Raw genomic sequence first — 20,199 nt, 5'->3', positions numbered from 1 at the left:
GCCAGTCACACCACCATCATCACTGCGACCATCACCTTCCCCTCAGATCCTCAAAAACAAAGACTGGTTTTTTGCCTTTCTTTGCTTTATTCATTCATTCATTCACACCTTCCTTTGATTCACTCTTGAAACATTTTCTGATTGAGTCCATTGAAAAGATATATAAGAAAATATTGTCCATGAGGACTATATGATTCTGTGTGTAATATAGAATCTCCTACTCCCCAGAATTCCATTTTAACAGTTTTCTTGTTTTGCTGGTATATTGTATATTCCTTTCAGAGAGAGCAGTAAATGTTATACTTCTAAATTCATTTCCACCTAATCTGATGAGAAGATCATTATCCTTTCTTCAGTAAAAGTGAACCAAACTAATTCAGTTAAACTCAACCATATTTCCCAAGATGACAGAGCAGGTAAATGGCAAACCCACAAGTAAATGGTTCTCCTGTACCTTCAGTGTTTCCTCTATGTGGTAAGTGAGCTGTCTGCCTGCCCTGAGCTGAGCCTTCAAGAAGGGCTGAGGTTGTCAGGTGGCCACAGCAGCAGTTGGTGCCTTTTCCCCAAAGCACCTGCAGAGAAGCGGACCACCCCCTAGCCTTTCCTTGGGCGCGTAACCCTTCCAGTCTTACCTACAGTGGTGAATAGTGCGTGCTGCTGAGGAATAGCAGTCAGAACCTTGAACACAAGTATAACCTTGGTCTTGGGTCTCCCAATCCAGGATGACTTGCTACCTTAGAGCGTATGCAGTGTTTGAGCATTTTCAGAGGACTCCGAATTATGTTACTGTAATTCCATTGATCTCAGTCGTGTCGTTATCATAGAAGACCCTCATGATCGGATGTTACTTACTAGCATTGTTAGAAGTCCAGTTAACAGGATCTTTCTATGTATCTTTCCTGTTCTCACAGTTGTTTTTTACTTTCTCAGCCTTGGATAATGAATATACCTCAATTAAATCCAAAGTGCTTAGTCACTCCTGTATGTGTCTAGTCTTACTAATTCACGTGTCTCCTCTGCCCTTTCTGATTCTTGGAATTGTGCTCCCATGTCTCCATCTGTTGAAGGTTTTACCCTTTCTGTAAGGTCCAGGCCAGTTTCTTCATCCTCCATCAAATTCTTCTGGATCGTTCGAGCTAGAGGTGACCCCTCCCCACTCACATGTCCATGCCATGTGATTTCATCTCGGCTCTGTGCCTCATTGAATTCTAACTTACATTCTATATGGCCCCTTCCAGTTTTTTAAGCTGTTCAAGGATAGGTTCTCTGCCATCTTATGTCTTTGCATCCCCAGAGCCTTGTAACTTGTAGGATATTAATAAGTACTTCATGATGCCTCCATGTCTTCTCATCAGGCCAGATGGAGACACGTGCCCCACCACTGCTGGGTTTTGTCCAGAAGGGTGCAAAAAAGCTGAAATTTCTGCAAAATAATGCCTGATTTAGTTCCTATGGGTGTGGTATCCATTTCAATGCATTTTATTGTCTTGCTAAATTTTGGATAGCATGATTCATATTACACATGATGTAGAATATAATGAGCATTACCCCTGTAAATTGGAGAGAAATTATATTTGATTTTTTTCGCTAGAGCAGGACCTAGAGGTAACAATGTTAGAATGTTTGGATTTTTTTTTTACTTTGTTTTAATGTTATTATAGAATGTTTGGATTTTTTTTACTTTGTTTTAATATTATTATATGTTCCATTTCCCCACAAGCCTAATAAAGAATACTAATTGTGATCCACCACACTTTGGTAAATGAAGTATAGTGGAGACAATTTCTGATCGCTGTAAGGAAAGAACAGGAGATCAGATTATTCAAGTTAGTCTTAAATGAAGATTAATGATATTTAATATCAGAGACCCAGCCTAGATTCTTAATTTTCTGGTTTAATTCTGTAATGCAAATTGACAGATTTGCATGTTGCATTTTCACTTAACCTTTTGTCACAGGATGGTAGCGTTTATCTATGCATCCATATTATTTTTCTAAAGATGATTTTTTTAGGAAAATAAATGTCATCCCTCTTTCTTTTTGTAACAACAAACCCAACATGTACTGCAATTAATGTTTCTATAACAATCCCTTTAAACTGTTCAGTTTTCTTGGAGAAATTGTAGTCAAATTGGTCCTACGTAGACTGCCTTTGTAATGCCACTTATTTTACCTTCTGACCCGGAAAGCGTGTGAAAGAGAACTGTCTTTCTTTAGTAGATTGTATGTCAAATGTCTTCACAAAATGTGGATCGCATACATCATTTGTGAGCCCTGAAGATAGGAAAGGAAGAGTGTGCACAGTAGCTTTAACAAGACATAGAAACTATTTCTTAGTTTGTGGTAATTAGTGTTGGATAACTAAAATGCATTTCAGCTGCTCAACTTAAAAGGCTTGCCTAATTAAAAATAACAGGGAAGAACTTGCTATCTACCAAATTCTTCTAAGGAAATGACAAGAAAAAAGATAATCATGGCAAGTGGTCATTTTATCCTTTAAGATAACCTGAAAAAAACTAAGCTGAGTCCTTCATTTATGTCAATAAAGGCCCTGGACCAGGAAAGTTAAAGAAATCTGATCAGCCTGCCAAGAGCAAGGGCTTACAGATCTGGCACATGCTTATTTTGAAAAGAAAATGTTAAATTTTAAAAACCTTGTTATTTGAATGAGATGGAATTAAATTTAATAAGGGTTTTACAGTTGAAATAAGGTTTAGACAGGCAGACCTAGTACTCATTTTAGGTCAAGTCAATCTACCTATCAGTATTAAAGTAAGGAATAATAAATTCTAACTTTATTTCCACCAACACACCGGACTCACCCTGAAAAAGAAATAGATTCCAAGATTCCAGATTTCATATATAAAGTCATCATTGTAAAACTTACTAAATAGTGTAAAGAATTTAAAGCTTTGACTTCAGGAGAACCTAAGGTTTTAACTTCTTTTCTAAATAAAGGTCACTCATTTGGTATTTTTGTTAGAAATCTAGCCCATTCTTAATTGTTTCACAGAATTCTTAGCTTTTTGATTAAAAAAAAAAATCATCTCTTAGGTCAAGATAAACCACAACAGTATTCTCATAACTATTTCAAAGAAGTGCCCAATAGCTTTCATGTTTGGGAGAAATGTTCTTCTAAAAAAAAAAGAAGACAGAAAGAAAGGATATTTGTAATTTCCTCCCACATTCATTTTCCTTTAAACTCTCTAATATTAAAATTTTCTGAATTATCTTCACATTACGATAATCCATACTTTGCCTTCAATGTTGTAAACATAACTCACATTTATGTACTGTGTTTTAAGGTTTATCAGCACAATAATCCTGTGAATGGGAGGTAGAGTGTAATGGCTCAAGAACTCCAGTTTCATTAGTGTGGTTACTCCTTCCCCTGATGCAGATCACAACCCTCTCCATAATTTAGTAAGTGGTCTTTGAGAGTGTTTGTGGTCAAAAAAAAGTTCTTCCTCAAGTTACCCTGGTTATGTTCCTTCCCCAAGCTTCAGCTAAGGTCGTCATCAAACCACAGACATCCATCCAGCCCATTCAGACTTGGACTTCATAGGGCCTGCTAGAGCCTGTGCCATACCTTTGAAAACCCTAGGTCTTCTCCTTCTGACAACAAGACACTGGAGTTGGACTTCAGGGGAGGACACTGCAAGTATCCCGTTTCACGAGTGAAGCGATTGAGATTCAGAGAGGTCGGCTTGCCTGTGGTTACATAGCTAGGTTTTAGAATCAAGATTCAACCCAAGTCTCCTGCCTCAAAATCAGAGAAAGAGGTTATAGAGACCATAAATGAGCTTCCAAAGAACAAAACAAAATAAAATAAAACTTCAAGACCAAGTGGATTTACCAGCAAATTCTATCAGACCTTCAGAGAATGTTTGCAGAAAAATAGCCAATCCAGTTTCTCTTCAGATTAGATCCCTTAGAATTATAGACAAAAATAACACTCTGCTGAGAGACAGAGGAACCTCACAGGAAAGATTAATACCAGGTCACATCCTCAGACTATTATTCATATAGTTATGCACATAGACTGGAGCCATGGTGGTCGTTAACCAAGTAAATGGTTAACTCATTCTCAAGTAATCAGTGTAAGAACAAATATGGGTTATTATTAATATTACCTTATATTAGTTAAAACATGGACCACATTTATACATGATCTCATTCTCATAAATTGTTGTATTTATATTCACTGTCAAACTATACGTTATGAATTATAATGTACTGTTCCCAATTCATAAGCCTCTGATTAAACACAAATACCAAATGCTTTTTAAAGGTAGTAGTGGAGAAATGATTAAGCCTGATAGTGTAGGCTAACCTAAGTATAAGCTGACCTCAATACAGCTAGCTATCTAGCTACGTCAGCCTGTAATATCAGGTTTCTCTATATATAATGGTGAGCATTTGGGGGAAGATGCTTTTATCCTGGTTCAATTCAGATACATTACTCCTTTTTGTTTTGTTGTGTATAATTTACAACTTATATCATAGTTATCTTTCCATTCAAACTAAATAGGGTTTAAAAAAAAACCCTGTGAAAAAAGCAATCTAAAGTTTTCTTTTACATGACTCAAATCGTTTTGATCAGTGACAAACGTAAAATTACAAGTTGCTCTGGGGTGGTTCCTAGGTTCAGTATTCTGCTTGAAGGCTTTCCTGATAGATTCATTTTTAAGACTGTCTAGTCAATAAATTGGGTCATCTTTTTTTTAGCTGAATTACTCCATCAGGCCCTGTTTTTACCTTTGCTGGAGGCTCCCCACCTCTGCCCACCACTGTTCCAAATTATTTTGTGTCTCCTCTGTATAAACAAATGACATAGCGTAAGCTGGTATGACACATTTCAGAAGGCTTATTAGTTGGTTATATAAGAACAACTGGCGAACAACTGGATTAATTTAGTTTTTTGGCAGTACCCTTATTCCTTCTTTTCTTAATTCCTTAGCTAATACCAATTCCCTGTTCTGTTTCTCACACTGGTAATATAGCCTGGCAAGCACAGCAGGGGAAGTGATCCAGCTCTGGGTCAGCCCTAGGGTTTTCAGCACAGACCAAGGGTGATCCCGAATAGTCCCATCCCGTGTGTGACAGGCTCAAGTGTGGGTCTTGCCTGGGTCAGGGAAACCATAGGAGCCACACGGCTTTAAGGCTATTGCTAGCACAAAGACATACCCTAGCTATTTCTTAGTATCCAAAAGGGATTTTAGTGATCCAGAAGGGTCTTAGTGACCCTGCTCCCTGGGATGTTTCCTGAATCTACTTAGTTTCCTAGGTGTTGAGAGAGAACCTCACTCAGGCCAGGATCCTCTTAGTTCAGGTTCATTGAAAATGAGGGATTTGTAGGTCATTCAACAGTTAACAAAAGGAGTTTCAATTAGACATAACACTGAAAAGATGTTCAACAGGGACTCTTCAGCACCTGGCTTGGGGAGATAGATGCAGCCTCCTTTGTCTCTGTATGGAAACGAATCTGGTCAGCAGGAAAGGGTGTGGTGGCTCTCGGATGGTCTGAAGGGCCCAAACCTCATGTGAGCGGGCCTCTTTATGGCCTTGGGTGACCAGGAAGCCACAGCCAGTGCTGCCAAATGCTGCCAGAAGCTGACAGCTTTGTTGCCTTTTAGGAAAAATCTAGCCTAACCCTTGGTGCCTGGAGTTAGGGGAAAACCTGAGTAGATATTGGTCCTGTCATAGCCAGTAACCTTTGGACCAGTCCTGATCCAGTATTGTACCAGGTCCCCGGGTACCATTTGCACTAGAGTTTGCTCTGTTTCTTTCAGTGTGAAGTAGCTAACTGTGAGTCTGCTCTCTGTTCCGTGGCCACTCGTCTCCAGATTTCACGTCCTAACTTTTAGGAGGAAGTCTCCAGTGTGGTGATACGCTTCAGTATTTCTGTAATGAGCATCAGACTAGCTAAAAACTTGAATCATAACCATTTAAGATACACAGCCTCTCAGTACCAAGTACGCTGGCCATAATCACATCGTAATGTTGGCAATAACTCTGCTTCGTGACTTTTATAACTGAGACCACTTTCTACAGCTTTTCTACCACTGGAATCACAGTTCTTTTTTTGCTTTTCTAGTCAGACAGCAGGGATTGATTAAGTGCCTGCTGTGTACCAGGCACCAGCAAAATACAGCCCCTGCTCTCAAGAAGCTCCCAGTCTAATGGGGGAGAAAACATGAAACCATGCTGTACAGACAAGATGCAGACAGAATGTCCTGGAGATGGTCAGCAGAAAGAAGGTGCTATCATTAAGCTGGATGGGAAAAAGCTTCTTTAGAAGGTAGGATTTTAGTTGAGACTTTCAGGAAGCCAAAGAGGGCAGGAGGCAGAGGGAATAATCAGCAAAAATGCCAAGGGTCAGGATAGAGTGTCTCATGCAGGGAACAACCATCATACCAGTGTCACTCAGTCAAAGAATAAGCGTTGGACAGTAAGGCATGAGGACACTGGAAAGACAGGAGGGGGCCAGGTTGTGAAGGGCTTCGAATGCCAAACAGAGGATTTTATATTTGATCCTAGAGATATGACAGGGAATTGATTGAATAGTGAGGTGATTGGTCAGGTCTGTGCTTTGAGACTATTAATTTGAGGGACAGCTAGATGACGCAGTGGATAGAGCTCCAGCCTTGGAGTCAGGAGGACCTGAGTTCAAATCCAGTCTCAGACACTTGATACTTACTAGCTGTGCAACCCTGGGCAAGTCACTTAACCCTGATTGCCTCACCAAAAAAAAAAAAAAAAGAAAATTAATTCAACAGCTGAGTGGAGGATAGACTGGGGGGAGAGAGGCTCAAGGCAGAAAGACCAACTAAATCAATAGCATAAGCATATTGACTTTTTTTTTTCTGTCTGTGTCTTAATCTAGAGTAACCATAAATCCAGTGATGTCCTAATTACATGATTACATCATCTTCTCCCTCTCCTCCAACCAGTATGCCCAACTCTGAGATTACCTTGTGGCTATTTCACATTTACTCCTCTGTTTACATGTTATCTCTCCCAATACAGCCTCAGCTCCATGAAGGCAGAAATTGTTTTTATTTCTGTATCTCTGCAGCCTAGAATGGCACCTGGCATATAGTAGGCACAGGCTGATTGATTGACTGATTAATCTAAAAACTTCTCACTGGTCTTCAATTGTTTCTTTAAATTATTCAATATTTGTTATGTACCAACATGCATAAAGGCAACATAGAAGCCTGATCGTTCTATGACAATTAGGTGGCATCATGTATCTGGGTAATCTGGATTCAAATTCTTCATTTGACAGTTATTAGCTGTGTGGCCATGGACGAATCACTTAACCTCTCAGCCTCAATTTCCTCATTTATAAAATATGGATAATAATAATACCTACTTAATAAGGCTGTTTTAAGGATCAAGGGAGATAACCTATGTGAAATATGTGGCAGAACTTAAAGATCTAGCTAATTATTATTTCTCATTTACTCTGTCCTCCAATTAGTTCCATCACTTCTGGTCGATTCCAAATCTTTTGCCGGTTGAGTTTTCTGAATTTCTTCTTCATGTTTCCTCATTCTTTCTGCTATTCTATCAGTTAAGAAGGAAGGAAGGAAGGAAGGAAGGAAGGAAGGAAGGAAGGAAGGAAGGAAGGAAGGAAGGAAGGAAGGAAGAATTGGTTTTTATCTGATCTATGCATTTCATTTTCCACAAATGTTTCTAAAATTTTGAAATTTTTTTGCCATCTTGGCCTAAGTTTTTTTTTTTAATTTTCATTCATTTCCTTTATTTCATCTCATAGCATGGTTGATTTTATTCCTTGCATTAATTCAATATGTTTGTTATTTATATGTCTTGAGAAAATTTAGGGTTTTTTTCTGGTGTTACTATTGGTGGTTTTTCAATTTTTATGACATTTTTGTTTTTGTCTTGGAATCTTTGAATCCATAATTTTTTTATTGTGTTAAAGTTCTTTTTTAATTTGATCACTGATTTGAGGGTTTTAAAATTTCTTTTAAGGATTTCTGGTAGTTTTGCTTCTTTTGTTTTCCTCTTACTGTTTGCCCTCCACAAAATCTCATCTGAATTTACTAAGGCTTTACCAGTAGACTGCAAATTCTAAAAGGTTCTACTCTGTGGGAAATACTTTAAGTATGGTCCTGGGGATAGTTTAAGTCTTCTATCCAAGGACTAGTCTAGCTAAGTACAGAAATACTTCACCCCTTAGACTTATCAACTTGGTTATGAATCATTTAGTTCTGTCAACCCATACTAATGAGGATGGAATACTTGAAAGAGAGGGTGGCGAAGGATGTGAAGAGATGTTTTTGAATATAAACATTACTCTAGTTATTTTAATATGATATCTTTGTCCAATGAGCAATAAATCTTCTTTTGGAAGAACTGAACTATATTAATATCAGCATTCTCAAAATAAACAAAAGCAGAAGATAAAATGAAGTTGCAACTAAATGGAAGGATGCCTCATGGCTTCATCTTGCAAAGGTCAGAAAAGGAATTGATACAGGTGGTTTCATCATGTCTCCAAAGGTAATGAGAAACAATTTCACAATCTCATCTTTGAATGTTCAATGATGTAATACAAAAAAAAATCCATAGGGAAGATCATTGCAATACATGTACCAGCATCTATTGCAAAGAATGAAAAAGTAGAAAAATTTTCTGAAGCATCAACAGGATCCTTCATACCAAATAAAAACTACTTTGATATCTAGTGATTCCAGTGCAATGATAGGTACAGGAAAGGATGGAGAAAAATATGTTGGCTCAATATCTGTGCACAAGCTTTTGAGAAATGTAAGAGGTCAAAGCCTTATAGATTACTCGGAAGATGCACACCTACATATCATGAGTAACTCTTTTTCTGAAAGAAAGTTAGAAGGTACTGAACAGTGGTGAGCAAAATAATTATATCCAAAGCTTCAGTCGAGTCCCACTTCTTCCATGAAATGACCTCAGGCTGCAGTGATCTCTTTCTCCTTCAATCTTGCATTTCAGCTGCCTTCCAGACATCTCAAACCAGATCTCCAGTAGGCATCTTGAATTCAACATGTCCAAAACTGAATTCATTATCTTCCCCCCAAACTCTCCATTTCCAAATTTCCCTTTTACTATCAAGGGCAACACTGTTCTCCCAGGCACCCAGGCCCACAGCCCTCGGCCTCACCCTTAACTACTCACCCCTCATATTCATCTGCTTTCAAGGCCTGTCAGAATCAGCTTCGAAATCACTCTCTGATATACCCCCTTCTCAGCTCTGATAGTGCCACTCCCGGGGTACAGGCCCTCATCATCTCTCGCCTGGACTAGTGCAATAGCCTCTGGTTGATTTTCCTGACTCATATCTCTTCCCTCTGCCGTCCATCCTCCATTCATCTGCCAAGGGGATTTTCCTAAAGCACAGGTCCAACTGTGTCACCCCCTACTCAGTAAACCCCAGTGGCTCCCTATAGCCAGCAGAATCAAATTCAAAATGCTCTATTTGGCATTCAGAGCCCTCCATAACCTAGCCAACCATTACCTTTCCAGTCTTTTTGCTCCTTATACCTCCAACATACTCTTTAATCTGGTGTGACTGACCTTCTGGCCGTTCCACAAACAAGACACTCCATCTCTCAGCTCCTGCCATTTTCTCTGTCTGTTCCCCATGCTTAGAATTTTCTCCTTCCTCCTCTCCATCTGCTGACTTCCTTGGCCTCCTTCAAGCCTCAACTGAAATCCTGCCTTCTACAGAAAGCTTTTCGCAATCCCTCTTCATTCTCATGCCTTCTCTCTGTTAATTATTTTGATTTTGTCGTGTGTATGTTCCTATGTGTTTGTATTTTGTATGTAGTTTGTATGTTATTGTTTATATGTGCATGTTTGCTTGTTGTCTTCCCCATTAGATCAGGTGCTCCTTGAGGGCAAGGACGGTCTGTTGCCTTTTTTGTATCATAAGTGATTAGTGCAATGTCTGGCGTATAGTAGGAGTTTAATAAATGCTTGTGAACTAGAGTCAGGAAGACTCCTCTTTGTGAGTTCAAATCCAGCCCCAGACTTATTGGCTGTGTGACCCTGTGCAAGTCACATAACCTTGTCTGCCTCAGTTTCCTCATCTGTAAAATGAGCAGAAGGAAACAGCAAGCTGTTCCAATATCTTTGCCAAGAAAACCCCAAACGGGGTCACAGAGAGTCAGACACAACTAACAAATGACTGAACAATAACTCTAGGCAAGTAGTACTAAGAAAGAAGGTTCTTCTTTGATGTCATTGTCTGTTGAGGAAATATTCTTCCTTCAACAATCCCACGAAATACTCTTGGGTACCAGAAGGTTTCAGGTAGATCTCAGTGTTCAACTTGACATTTTATTATAATAGTTTAAAATAAAGTTATCATCTTTACTTTCAAGAAGAAAGTTTGTCCCTCTGTATCTGTTAGAAGAAATGGAATTTCCATTTCCATTCCATTGTTCTACATAATGATTTAGGAAGACTGGATTGACTGTGAATTTGAATATGATTATTGGCAGGAGAGTGCATTTCTAAAAGCAGATATAAATTTTCAAATTAAAAAGCATATTCAGGGGCAGCTAGGTGGCACATTAGATAGAGCACTGACCCTGCAGTCAGGAGGACCTGAGTTCAAATCTTGCCTCAGACACTTGACACTTACTAGTTGTGTGACCCCTGGGCAAGTCATTTAACCCCATTGCTTAGCCAAAACAAACAAACAAACAAACAGCAACAATAAAACCCAGGAAAAAAAGGCATTCAGAGTATAGGCTTGAAGAATAGCCAATTAGTAGGCAAATCATAAACTTAGGTATATTAGGTATATCATTTTAAAACTTGGTGATATTTATTCAACTTGTAGCTTTAGCACAAATGTATGTGTTGGAAATACCTGAGGATACTTATCTTTTGAATTGAGCTGAATCCTTTTTATAAAATAGTTGAATGCTGTAAGATAAAATTCCTAATTCCTAATTCTACAAATAATTTCTTGATGGCCATGAAAGGCTTTATTTTTCATTTGAGTCTTTAAAGATACTCTCTCCTTTTAAAGGATTGCGTCTTTTGACATTGAAGTATGAGAATTCGGCAATATATAATGTTATATGTTCCTGCCTTTTTATTTTCTTTGAACTCAGCATTTACTTTTCTAGATGCAAAGGATTTTACAGAATTAAATTGGGGGGAGGGGGAAAGAGGGTAATCTCATAATCTCATACACTGTGGCTAACGTTCCTGAATTGAAAAAGTATGAAGCAACAAATCAATTATCTAAAAATTCTGGTGCTGTGCTTCCCATAGGAGGTAAAGATTTTTCTATTTAAAGGTAGAAAAATTTTGAACATGGCAAATGTTAGAGCAAAAATTCATTCTGAGTGGGTGTTATTTGGACATATAATTTAAATTTTTATATCTGTTCTTCTGGGGAATCTGTTTTTGTATTATTCTGTTAAAATATTGAATAATTTGAAAACTGCCTCATTTTAACATTTTGTATTCAATATGGAGATTCCGTCCCAGAGAGGGCTTTTCTGATGCACAATCTGAATGCTTGAGGAGTCACAACAGCTGTCCCCACACCATGTGGTATCCTCCATTACTTTTACTGTAGAGATGAATTTTTGGCCCAGTGTTTCAGGAATATTGGACACACATGGTTTAAGTGGCAAAGCAGTATGCTTATGCATTCGCTTGACTCTCACAGCTACAGTTGGCTCCAGATTAGAACAGGGAGAATACATTCACACCACGGCCACCCTCCTTGCTGCTGGAGGAGCTACATCACAGTGGGCTGTGTTGCTTCCAGAGACAAAACTTGGGATTGCTGAGGAATAACAGATTCAACCGAGTGCCTTACAGCAAGAGCAGATAACAATGAGTGCCGAAAGGGCACTCTCTTTCCTTCAGATTTTCAGGTCTGTTGTTAGGGGTCTGTTTTTATTTTATTTTTAAATATTTAGTAAAAGTTACCATGACTGAAAACCGTGAAACCAAGAGGATTGATCACCATAACACTGGGTGGTTTTCTGGGTATTGGTGTCATGATTATGGGTAAGAGCTAAGATTTTTACATATGTTCAGTAAAATTTAGATTAGGCAATTTAAATATATATATATATATATATATTTTTTTTTTTGGCCTTTCAAAAGGATGTGGTACTGTATTGTCATAGCCAGATGCTACAAATGAGGAATTAAAATTAGATTCATTTTTAATGCTCACTGTTAATATGTACTGCATATTTGGAAATCTAATCTAAAAGAAAGTATGAATTAAAGAATTGTTTCATGATGTGAAGTAATGTTTTACACTCTTGACGTTTTAGACAATTTTGTTGCTCCTAAAATGTTTATTATGCATTTGTTATATTTCATGCAGAAATATGATGATTTGATTTTGTGTGAAATTGCTTTGATACACTATATTTATGTGGTTAGAATACTGTATTAATGTACATCTATATGCAGTTTCAACCTCCTGATATTCACAGTATGATTTTGTACTGCAAGCTTTTACATTTAAATTCAATTTGAAACTTAGCCCCTTTGTGTTTCTCAAACTAAATTTGTTAAAGCGTCTGTTTTTCTAATGATTCCAAAGTGGACTTTGAGAATGAGAGCACATCCATGGCTGTGGCTGGCTTCACTGTTCTTACTAGTCCTATAAGTTCCTCTTAAAAATACCAATATTCACCTCGAGACTTTTTTTTCCCTCCCTACACAAAGTTTAAAACATCAGAGAGTAAATTTTGAAGGTCTTCTGACATGGAGAAGAATTACATTTGGGGTTTTCTCTAAATATCAAAGAGGTCACAGCCATTGAAATGCTGCACCCAGCTATGGACTTCGATCTTGGCTCTCCCCAAGGGCCACCTTTTCATATTAGCGAATTTCTGGGTGCATTGTAGTAGGCTATACAGATGAATATGTTTGAGGCTTTCAGCGTTTAGTGGAGACAAAATGGAATGATTGATAAAATCCTCCCTCCTATTGGCTATTATTTACTGACTCTTAAGTGGCAGGTTGTATTTATGCCAATTTATCTGCTTCAGGGAACATTCTTGATAGCAGAACAAAGTGAATAAAAGTAGTTTGCTTTGCAAATGAATGCAAATGGAGAGCCTTCGGAAAGCCCTTTTACTGGGACAGAGCACGTTGATTATGAGTGAAGCTGCCATTTGGACATGGTGAAAAGAGCACGCTTGGACCATTGATTGGGGGAGACAGTAAAAAGTCAGGAAGGGCCGTTAAGCTCGCGGTGCGGCAGGCGGATGTCAGTGTGGTTAGAGCACAGTAGGAGAATGACAGGGAGGATTAGCGTCAGGGAGAAGCTTTGCTGGAGCTGCAGAGATGGTCCCTGGGGTCACTCACCTCTGACTGTTGTTCTGGGCTCCTGGATCTGTAATGCAGACTGCTAGATGGATGCCTGTTCATTATCAGAAATGGTGATTAGAAGATGCATTTGTCTCCAAGGCTTCTTTAAAAATAAAAATTAAAGAGAAATAAGGTTAGTTTTAAATATTCTCTCTACTTACAATTTTTACTGGGTTTGGTGTTTGTTTGTTTTCTAAACGTGGGATGGTTGCTGCCCTGAAGAATGATAATTTAGCGTAGCAAGACAGTGCAAATTGTTGTCCTGTAATTATTAGCTGTTTGCTACTGATTGTCTCTTGATTTGATCAGTTTCTGATTTAATCATTAATAGTGATAGGAAAAGTGTTTAGAATTTGTGTTTTTAATTCAGTTTTTTTTACTTTGGAAGCCTGTTTATTTTCTGGTTTTCTGATGATAGTTAAAATGGCTAGTTTAGTTTTCAAAAGCTATGGTGCGCCCAAAGATGAACTGCAACCTTTGTGTAATTAAGGATTTGAGTCTTAGCACGTTAACCTCGCAAATCCCTAATTGCAGGGCATTCACAAATATCCTAAAATTACCCACTGACTAGTTTGAATTTTCCTGATCAATCATTTTTGGAGAATGTAGACTGTACTTTAGTACCGCATAAACAGAAAACATACCACTTTTCAGACACAGTCTCTGCCTCTGTTCTGATTCCAAACATCACACAGTGAAACATGTTTAATTTATACTTTTAAGTGGTCTTTGCTTTCTTTGTGTAGAGAACTTTTAAGCTAATAATAACTCCCCATATCTTTGTGGTAGGTTACAAGGTGCTTTTCTTACAACAGTCCTGTGAGGTAGGGAGTAAATGTATCATTACCCCAATTTACAGATAATGCAGGCGCCGAGAAATTAAGTCACTTGCCCCCAGTCACAGCCACCCAGGCCTAAACTCCAGGTCTTTTGACTCTACACCAGTATCCCTTTCCTCTGCTTTATCTGTACCAATGCTTGTTACACGTTTTTTCCCTACATGAGCATTAGGAGATACCCCATTTCCATGCATAAGGCTTACTGAACACCAATGATATACAAACTTTACATGAGAGTAATTCCTGTCTCTCTTTAAAAATGAAGTTTGGTATCCTTTATGCAGAAAGTGACTTGCACTAGTCCAGATGTCCTGTTTCTTGTGTGCCATGAACAGTTGTTTGTCCTGAGCTCTGGTTCCTAAAATGGGAGCTACATTTTATTCCACATCTAATTCCTAAAATGGGAAATCCTCATAAGCTGGTAGAACTGTTTTTTAAAATGTAGTGCATTTTGCAAAAAGCATTGTGGTGGGTGATTTATTAGCATTCTTGATTAAACATTTTGGCAAGCAATTTTTCCAATTTCCCATTATTCTTTTTTTTTAAATGTCTTACAGGCACCCGAATGGACAGAAGAGGACCTCAGCCAGCTGACAAGAAGTATGGTTAAGTTCCCAGGGGGGACCCCAGGTCGATGGGAAAAGATTGCTCACGAATTGGGTCGATCAGTGACAGATGTGAGTTCACTCAGATTTGCATTGTATGGAGAGTGACAAACCAGAACAAAACAGGCTGTGTAGAAGAAGGCAGACATAGATGGGGTCCGACATTGTGTTTGGAGGAAGGCTGTGATCCTTTTAGGACCTGGAAGTGAACCATTAACTAACTCAGCAAAAAGCAGATGTCCTCCTGTCCCCTGCCCCACAATTAACAGCTGTAACTGATCAGCTGGATGGGGGCTTCTAGGCTTGGCGAGCTGAGCTACTGTAAGCTAATCACGAGGAAAACTATGATGGTTGGGGTGTTTGTAGTGACCCCTTCTAACTGTGAAAGAACAGTCCAGTGAAATACAATTCTATTTCTACTGGATTTTAAACATATGTGTGTGTGTATACACATATATGTACATATGTGTAATATATTTACCTGTACACATCTAGGCACAGATAGCTTTTGGTATCTATAGAGGTGGTTTGCATTAATTAAAGTTAAAAAAATTTTTAAAGATACAAAAGGTATTTTTGCCTTTTGTACAAAGTTAATACCTTTCAATGTAAGAAGTCATATAATCAAGTAAAAAGTAAGCTATGCAAAGAATAATAACCTAATTAGTTATACCAAAAAGTTTGTGCTAAAATCCTTTTTGTTATCTTCCTAGAAAATTGGGAAAGAATGTTTAAAAAACAAGACAGTATTTTTGGCAGTAGATTTGATGCACCGTACTCCACAGATAACTGTCATTCTGGAACTGGAGGGGTTAGTGAAGGCAAAGTCTTCAGCAAGTGCTTGAAGGGATCTGGGAGTTCATTTTCTGATTTCTTTGTTTCATGGCTTAGGGTCAAAGAACTGAATTTGCTCAAGGTTACTCAACTAGTAGCCAAGAAACTCAGGATTTGAACCCTAGTCTTCTGACTCCACATCCAGGGATCTTTACACTACACTTTATTATATTTTCCAGTTTTCATAGTATTTGTCTTGGGTCTTGACTTAAACTCAAGGAAAAGCCTGACCAAAAAAAAAAATGTCTCATGGCCCATTTGTAATAAAGCCAATTAACCACATACGTTTAGAAGTCATTTTCCTGGTAAATTTCCACGTTTTGCTTTTGGAAACAAATGGGAACTCGGAAAAACTGCTGTCAGGTTTTTTTCCATTTTGAAGGATGTAAATGAAATTACATGTTTGGAGAGCAGATTGGGGGACAGAGAGCAACTTATCCTGGGCTCAGAGCCTGTTTCAGCTCCTTGGTGCCTGTGTGACTGTGAGTAAGTCATTCACCTCCCGGACATCCAGTTTTCTCCTCTGTACAGTAAAGGGGCCCCTTCCAGCACTAAATCTTGGAATTCTGTCTTAATGTATGTCAGTTGTGCCACTTTAAAAAGTTAGAGCTGCTCCTCATAAAGAACTAAAGAGACTGTATGAGTCTGGAATTGCACATTGTGTTAGGTTGAAAGACCAAGGTTTGGAAACCTGACGGTTCGGATCCGCACCCTGGTAACATTTTTAGGATGTTTCATTTTCTGGGAAAGGACAATTGTCGTGGATCTAAGTAGAGAATGACAGTTCCAAAGGAGAGTCTCTCTTTTTCTGGGACTGCCAAAGGAGGGGAATGTTTTATTCACTTTCCAAAGTGCAGTGTTTGTGAGTCTTAAGATAAAGGGATTTCTGGAGAAACACCTGATCCAGATTTTATTTAATCTAGAAAGAATAGAAGGCTTTTTAACATGGAGACTTTCTCTCTGGAAGTTACTCAAAGTGGCTTATGCTGTTGTAATCTGGGGACTAGTGTTTGCTAAAAGTTACTTATGAAAATGGAAAGTAATGTTTTCTTGAAGAGGCTACACAATTGTGGTGCTTCTCTCAAAGTGTTGGTTTGCAAGGGCAGAAAATCTCTCATTTTGGCTTTGATCGGGTAGGGAAGGGAATAAACGTATAGTGCCTGCTATGTGCCGCTCATTGTGCTAGGGGCTTTACAAATGTTATTTCATTTGACCCTCCCAACAGCTCTGGGAGGTAGGTGCTACTATTATCCCCATTTTACAGATGAGAAAACTGAGGCAAAGAGAGGATACGTGATTTGGTCATGGTCACGCAGCTACCAAGTGTCTGAAGCTAGCTACGAACTTTGGTCTTCTGACTCTGAGTCCAGAGCTCTGTGCACTATGGTGCTCCCTAGCTGCCTGATGAAACCAAGTGATGGACCCTGCAATGTGTGGAAGGAGAACTGGGTTTGGAGTCAAAGGGTTTTATTTCCCTTATCTTTTGAGGACAAGTAGGAGGCACCACAGTGCACAGAGCTCTGGACCTAGAGTCAGGAAGACCAGAGTTCAAATCCAGCTTCATACACTTACTAGCTATGTGACCATGGACAAGTCACTTTACCTCTTTTCGCTTCAATTTCCTCAGCTGTAAAATGGGGATAATAATAGCACCTGTCTCCCAGAGTTGTTGTGAAGATCAAGCGAGATAATAATTGTAAAGCACTTAGCACAGTGCCTGACACATTAGAGGCACTTAATGAATGCTTATTCCCTTTTGTTTTCTCTGTAAAATGAGAACGATAGACTCTGTGATCTCTAAGCCCCTTTCTCAACTCTTAATCCCATGGTTCTCTTTTAACTTTTCCCATCAACACTAGACTGTGGCATTTAAATTGATATGAAATTATTTGAGGATAGAATTTTCTGGCTTTTAGAGGGTTTTTGTTAATAATTACTATCCAAAAATTTTATTAGAGGCAAAAATGCTCTTCTCTACTTTGGAAAGTATAGAGAAAACAGTGGACTAAAATAAGATAACGAGAATAAGAAATATTTAGAATGCATGAAATGTCCCTGATGCAATTTAGAATGGTTACATTATCATGTTAAAGACTAGAGGGGAAAAAATTCTGCATACAGGTGCAGCCTTGGTGGAGCTGCCATCCCTTCCTGCGGAAAAAGACCTCTTCCTTTCTGCAAAGTCATCATGCAGTGGTGGTCATCCCTGGTCCAGCTTGAAGTTGGATAGTTCCAGCAGTTCCCAGAGAAGCCTAATTTGGTGTCTGTAGCAGCTGCTTTTTCCTTTCTCTCATGGAAGAGATCAACTGGGACAGTTTGGCATTTTTTAATTAATTTTAGAACACCAAGAACATAGCAACATTTATAAGGTAGTATAATCAATGGTCCTGAATTTTTATAACATCCCACATTACCTCTGTGACTTTCTTTGACATGTGTGTAGTACATATAAGTTTGCTCTGTATTTCCATTCTCTTAGCACCTTTTTCATAGATGAGAACAACATATTCCATTCTAATAGCACAAGCAAAAATGAGCTTACTCAGGCCAAAATAGAGCAGCTCAACCTCTGCAGCTTTATGCATGTGCCAGGCACAGAAAGATGCAAAAGAAAACTAGTGTTTTAGTGTGGGACTTTTAAATCTCACTGATTCCAGTCAAAATGAGTCTGAACAGCTCAACTGGCATTTTAAATGAAAACTGGCACAATGGTAACAACAACAATTCTCATATTTTTGGTTGTGTTATTAATTAGATTTGTTTTCATCAGGCATTTGATAATGAAAAGGAAACCTGGTTCACTTTACTGTAATCAAAACTCCTGCCTGCTGACCTGGTTACCTGGACGGTGCTCCCTGTCAGCCTCCACACATCTGTTCTTTGACCCATTTTCCTTGTTGAATTTGTAGCTGCAGGCTTAGTTCTCATTCCTATCTTTGAATGCTTAGAGAAACAATTGACCTTTTAAAAAATATCATAAATTCTACATTTGGATTGTCAGTGATTTAGTGATTCAGTGATTTGGATTGTCAGTGGATTTATTGTGAAAAACCCATTTTAATCCTCAATTAGGAAGAAGGTTTTAAGTGTATTACTGTCAAATTAACATTGAGTTAGATTACTAAATTCTAACCTAGATGAATACAAGTAATGTCATTAGCTTTCTTTTTTCTTTTTTTTAATTAAGACAAAGCATAAGTATCTTTTAGCTCTGATATACCTAACCTGATAATGTAATGTGACCAGACAAGACCTACCTTAGTCTGGATAAAATGCTTAAAATGTTAATTTATGCCTTTCAGCAAATAATTTTGGTAACCACAAAGGGTGCTTAAAATTGTAAAAACAACAGAGGAAACAAAAACTGTCTGGCATGCAAAACAGACTTTAATGTGATTATTAACTGCAGGTTTTCTAAATTTAAGGCAGGGAGATCTCAGATTTCCTACTTGGGAAGTCATATCATTCACTTGCCTGAAAGGATGTAAACTGATTCTGCTTCCCTTGGTGGCTACTAATCTCTTACATTTTGGTTGCGATAACAGACTGATAGGGATTTGCCTCCTGCTTGGAAAAGGGACCAGGTAGGCAGCAAAACAATAGACAGGTGGAGAGATTGAAGCCGACTTTTCTAATAAGCATGGGGCCACAGTGTGAGGTAAGAGGTGTGCAGTTAGATAAGCTGCCCCATATGTCAAAGGAAAGATGATCAAATCATTAACTTTCGTTGAACTATGTAGCTTCAACTGATGAGAATAGATTCATTTGGGAAGTCTAAGTTTTATTGGTCTGAAAATGCGTAATTGTATTACCCACTTAAAAACAAGGCTCAGTGTATGTCAGGGACAGAGGTGGATTTTTTTTTTTGAAACTGTAACCATAACCAGTTGGTCAAGAAGTATTTAATAAGCACCTACTATGTGTTAGTCACTGTGGTTAGTTACTGAGAATACAAGTAAAAATAATGAAACTGTTCCCATTTACAATGACCTTACAGTCTAATGAGGAGAAAGCAAACATATGTAGAGAGACAGCAAAAATATAAAATTAATAAAGACATACATACATATATCTGTGTATATACGTGCACACACAAATACACACAAGAAATTAAATACAAGGTATTATGGGAAGGCACGTAAGAAGAGTTGAGGGTATCCAAAAAAAAGCTTCAGGCAGAACATGATGTCTAAGCTAGGAAATGGAGGTAAGGAAGGAATGCATTTCAGGCATGAGGGGTAGGTTGGGGTCAGGTTGTATCAGGCTTTAAAAGCTAAACCGAAGAGTTTACATTTTATTCTAGAGGCAAGAAGAAGCAACTGGAATTAGCTCAGTAGGGGAATCACATGGACAGATCTGCACTTAAGGAAAATTATTTTGACAGCAGCACATAGGATGTATTATAGTAGGGAGAGACCTGAGTCAGAGACCAATTAGGAGGCTGTTGTAATAGCCTAGGTAGGGGATGATGAGGAATTGAACCACGGTGGTAGCCCTGGAAGTGGAAAGAAGGTGTCAGATGGGAAGGATGTTGTGAAAGCAGAAAAAGCAAAA

General features: G+C 38.4%; 1 protein-coding gene across 1 annotated transcript in view; it reads left to right on the top strand.

Annotated features, from left to right (window-relative positions):
• The window catches only part of DNAJC1 (DnaJ heat shock protein family (Hsp40) member C1), a 255,794-nt gene that overhangs the window by 203,380 nt on the left and 32,215 nt on the right, over window positions 1-20,199 (top strand). The window contains 1 exon segment of the mRNA XM_020966879.2: window positions 14,764-14,883. Within this exon segment, the coding sequence (XP_020822538.1) occupies window positions 14,764-14,883 (120 nt within the window).

The sequence above is a fragment of the Phascolarctos cinereus genome, unplaced genomic scaffold (genome assembly GCF_003287225.1).
Source record: "Phascolarctos cinereus isolate Bilbo 61053 unplaced genomic scaffold, phaCin_HiC Scaffold_1;HRSCAF=81, whole genome shotgun sequence".
Lineage (NCBI taxonomy): Eukaryota > Metazoa > Chordata > Mammalia > Diprotodontia > Phascolarctidae > Phascolarctos > Phascolarctos cinereus.
Note: the sequence above shows the minus strand (reverse complement) of the source record. Positions and strands in the feature narration are given on the sequence as shown.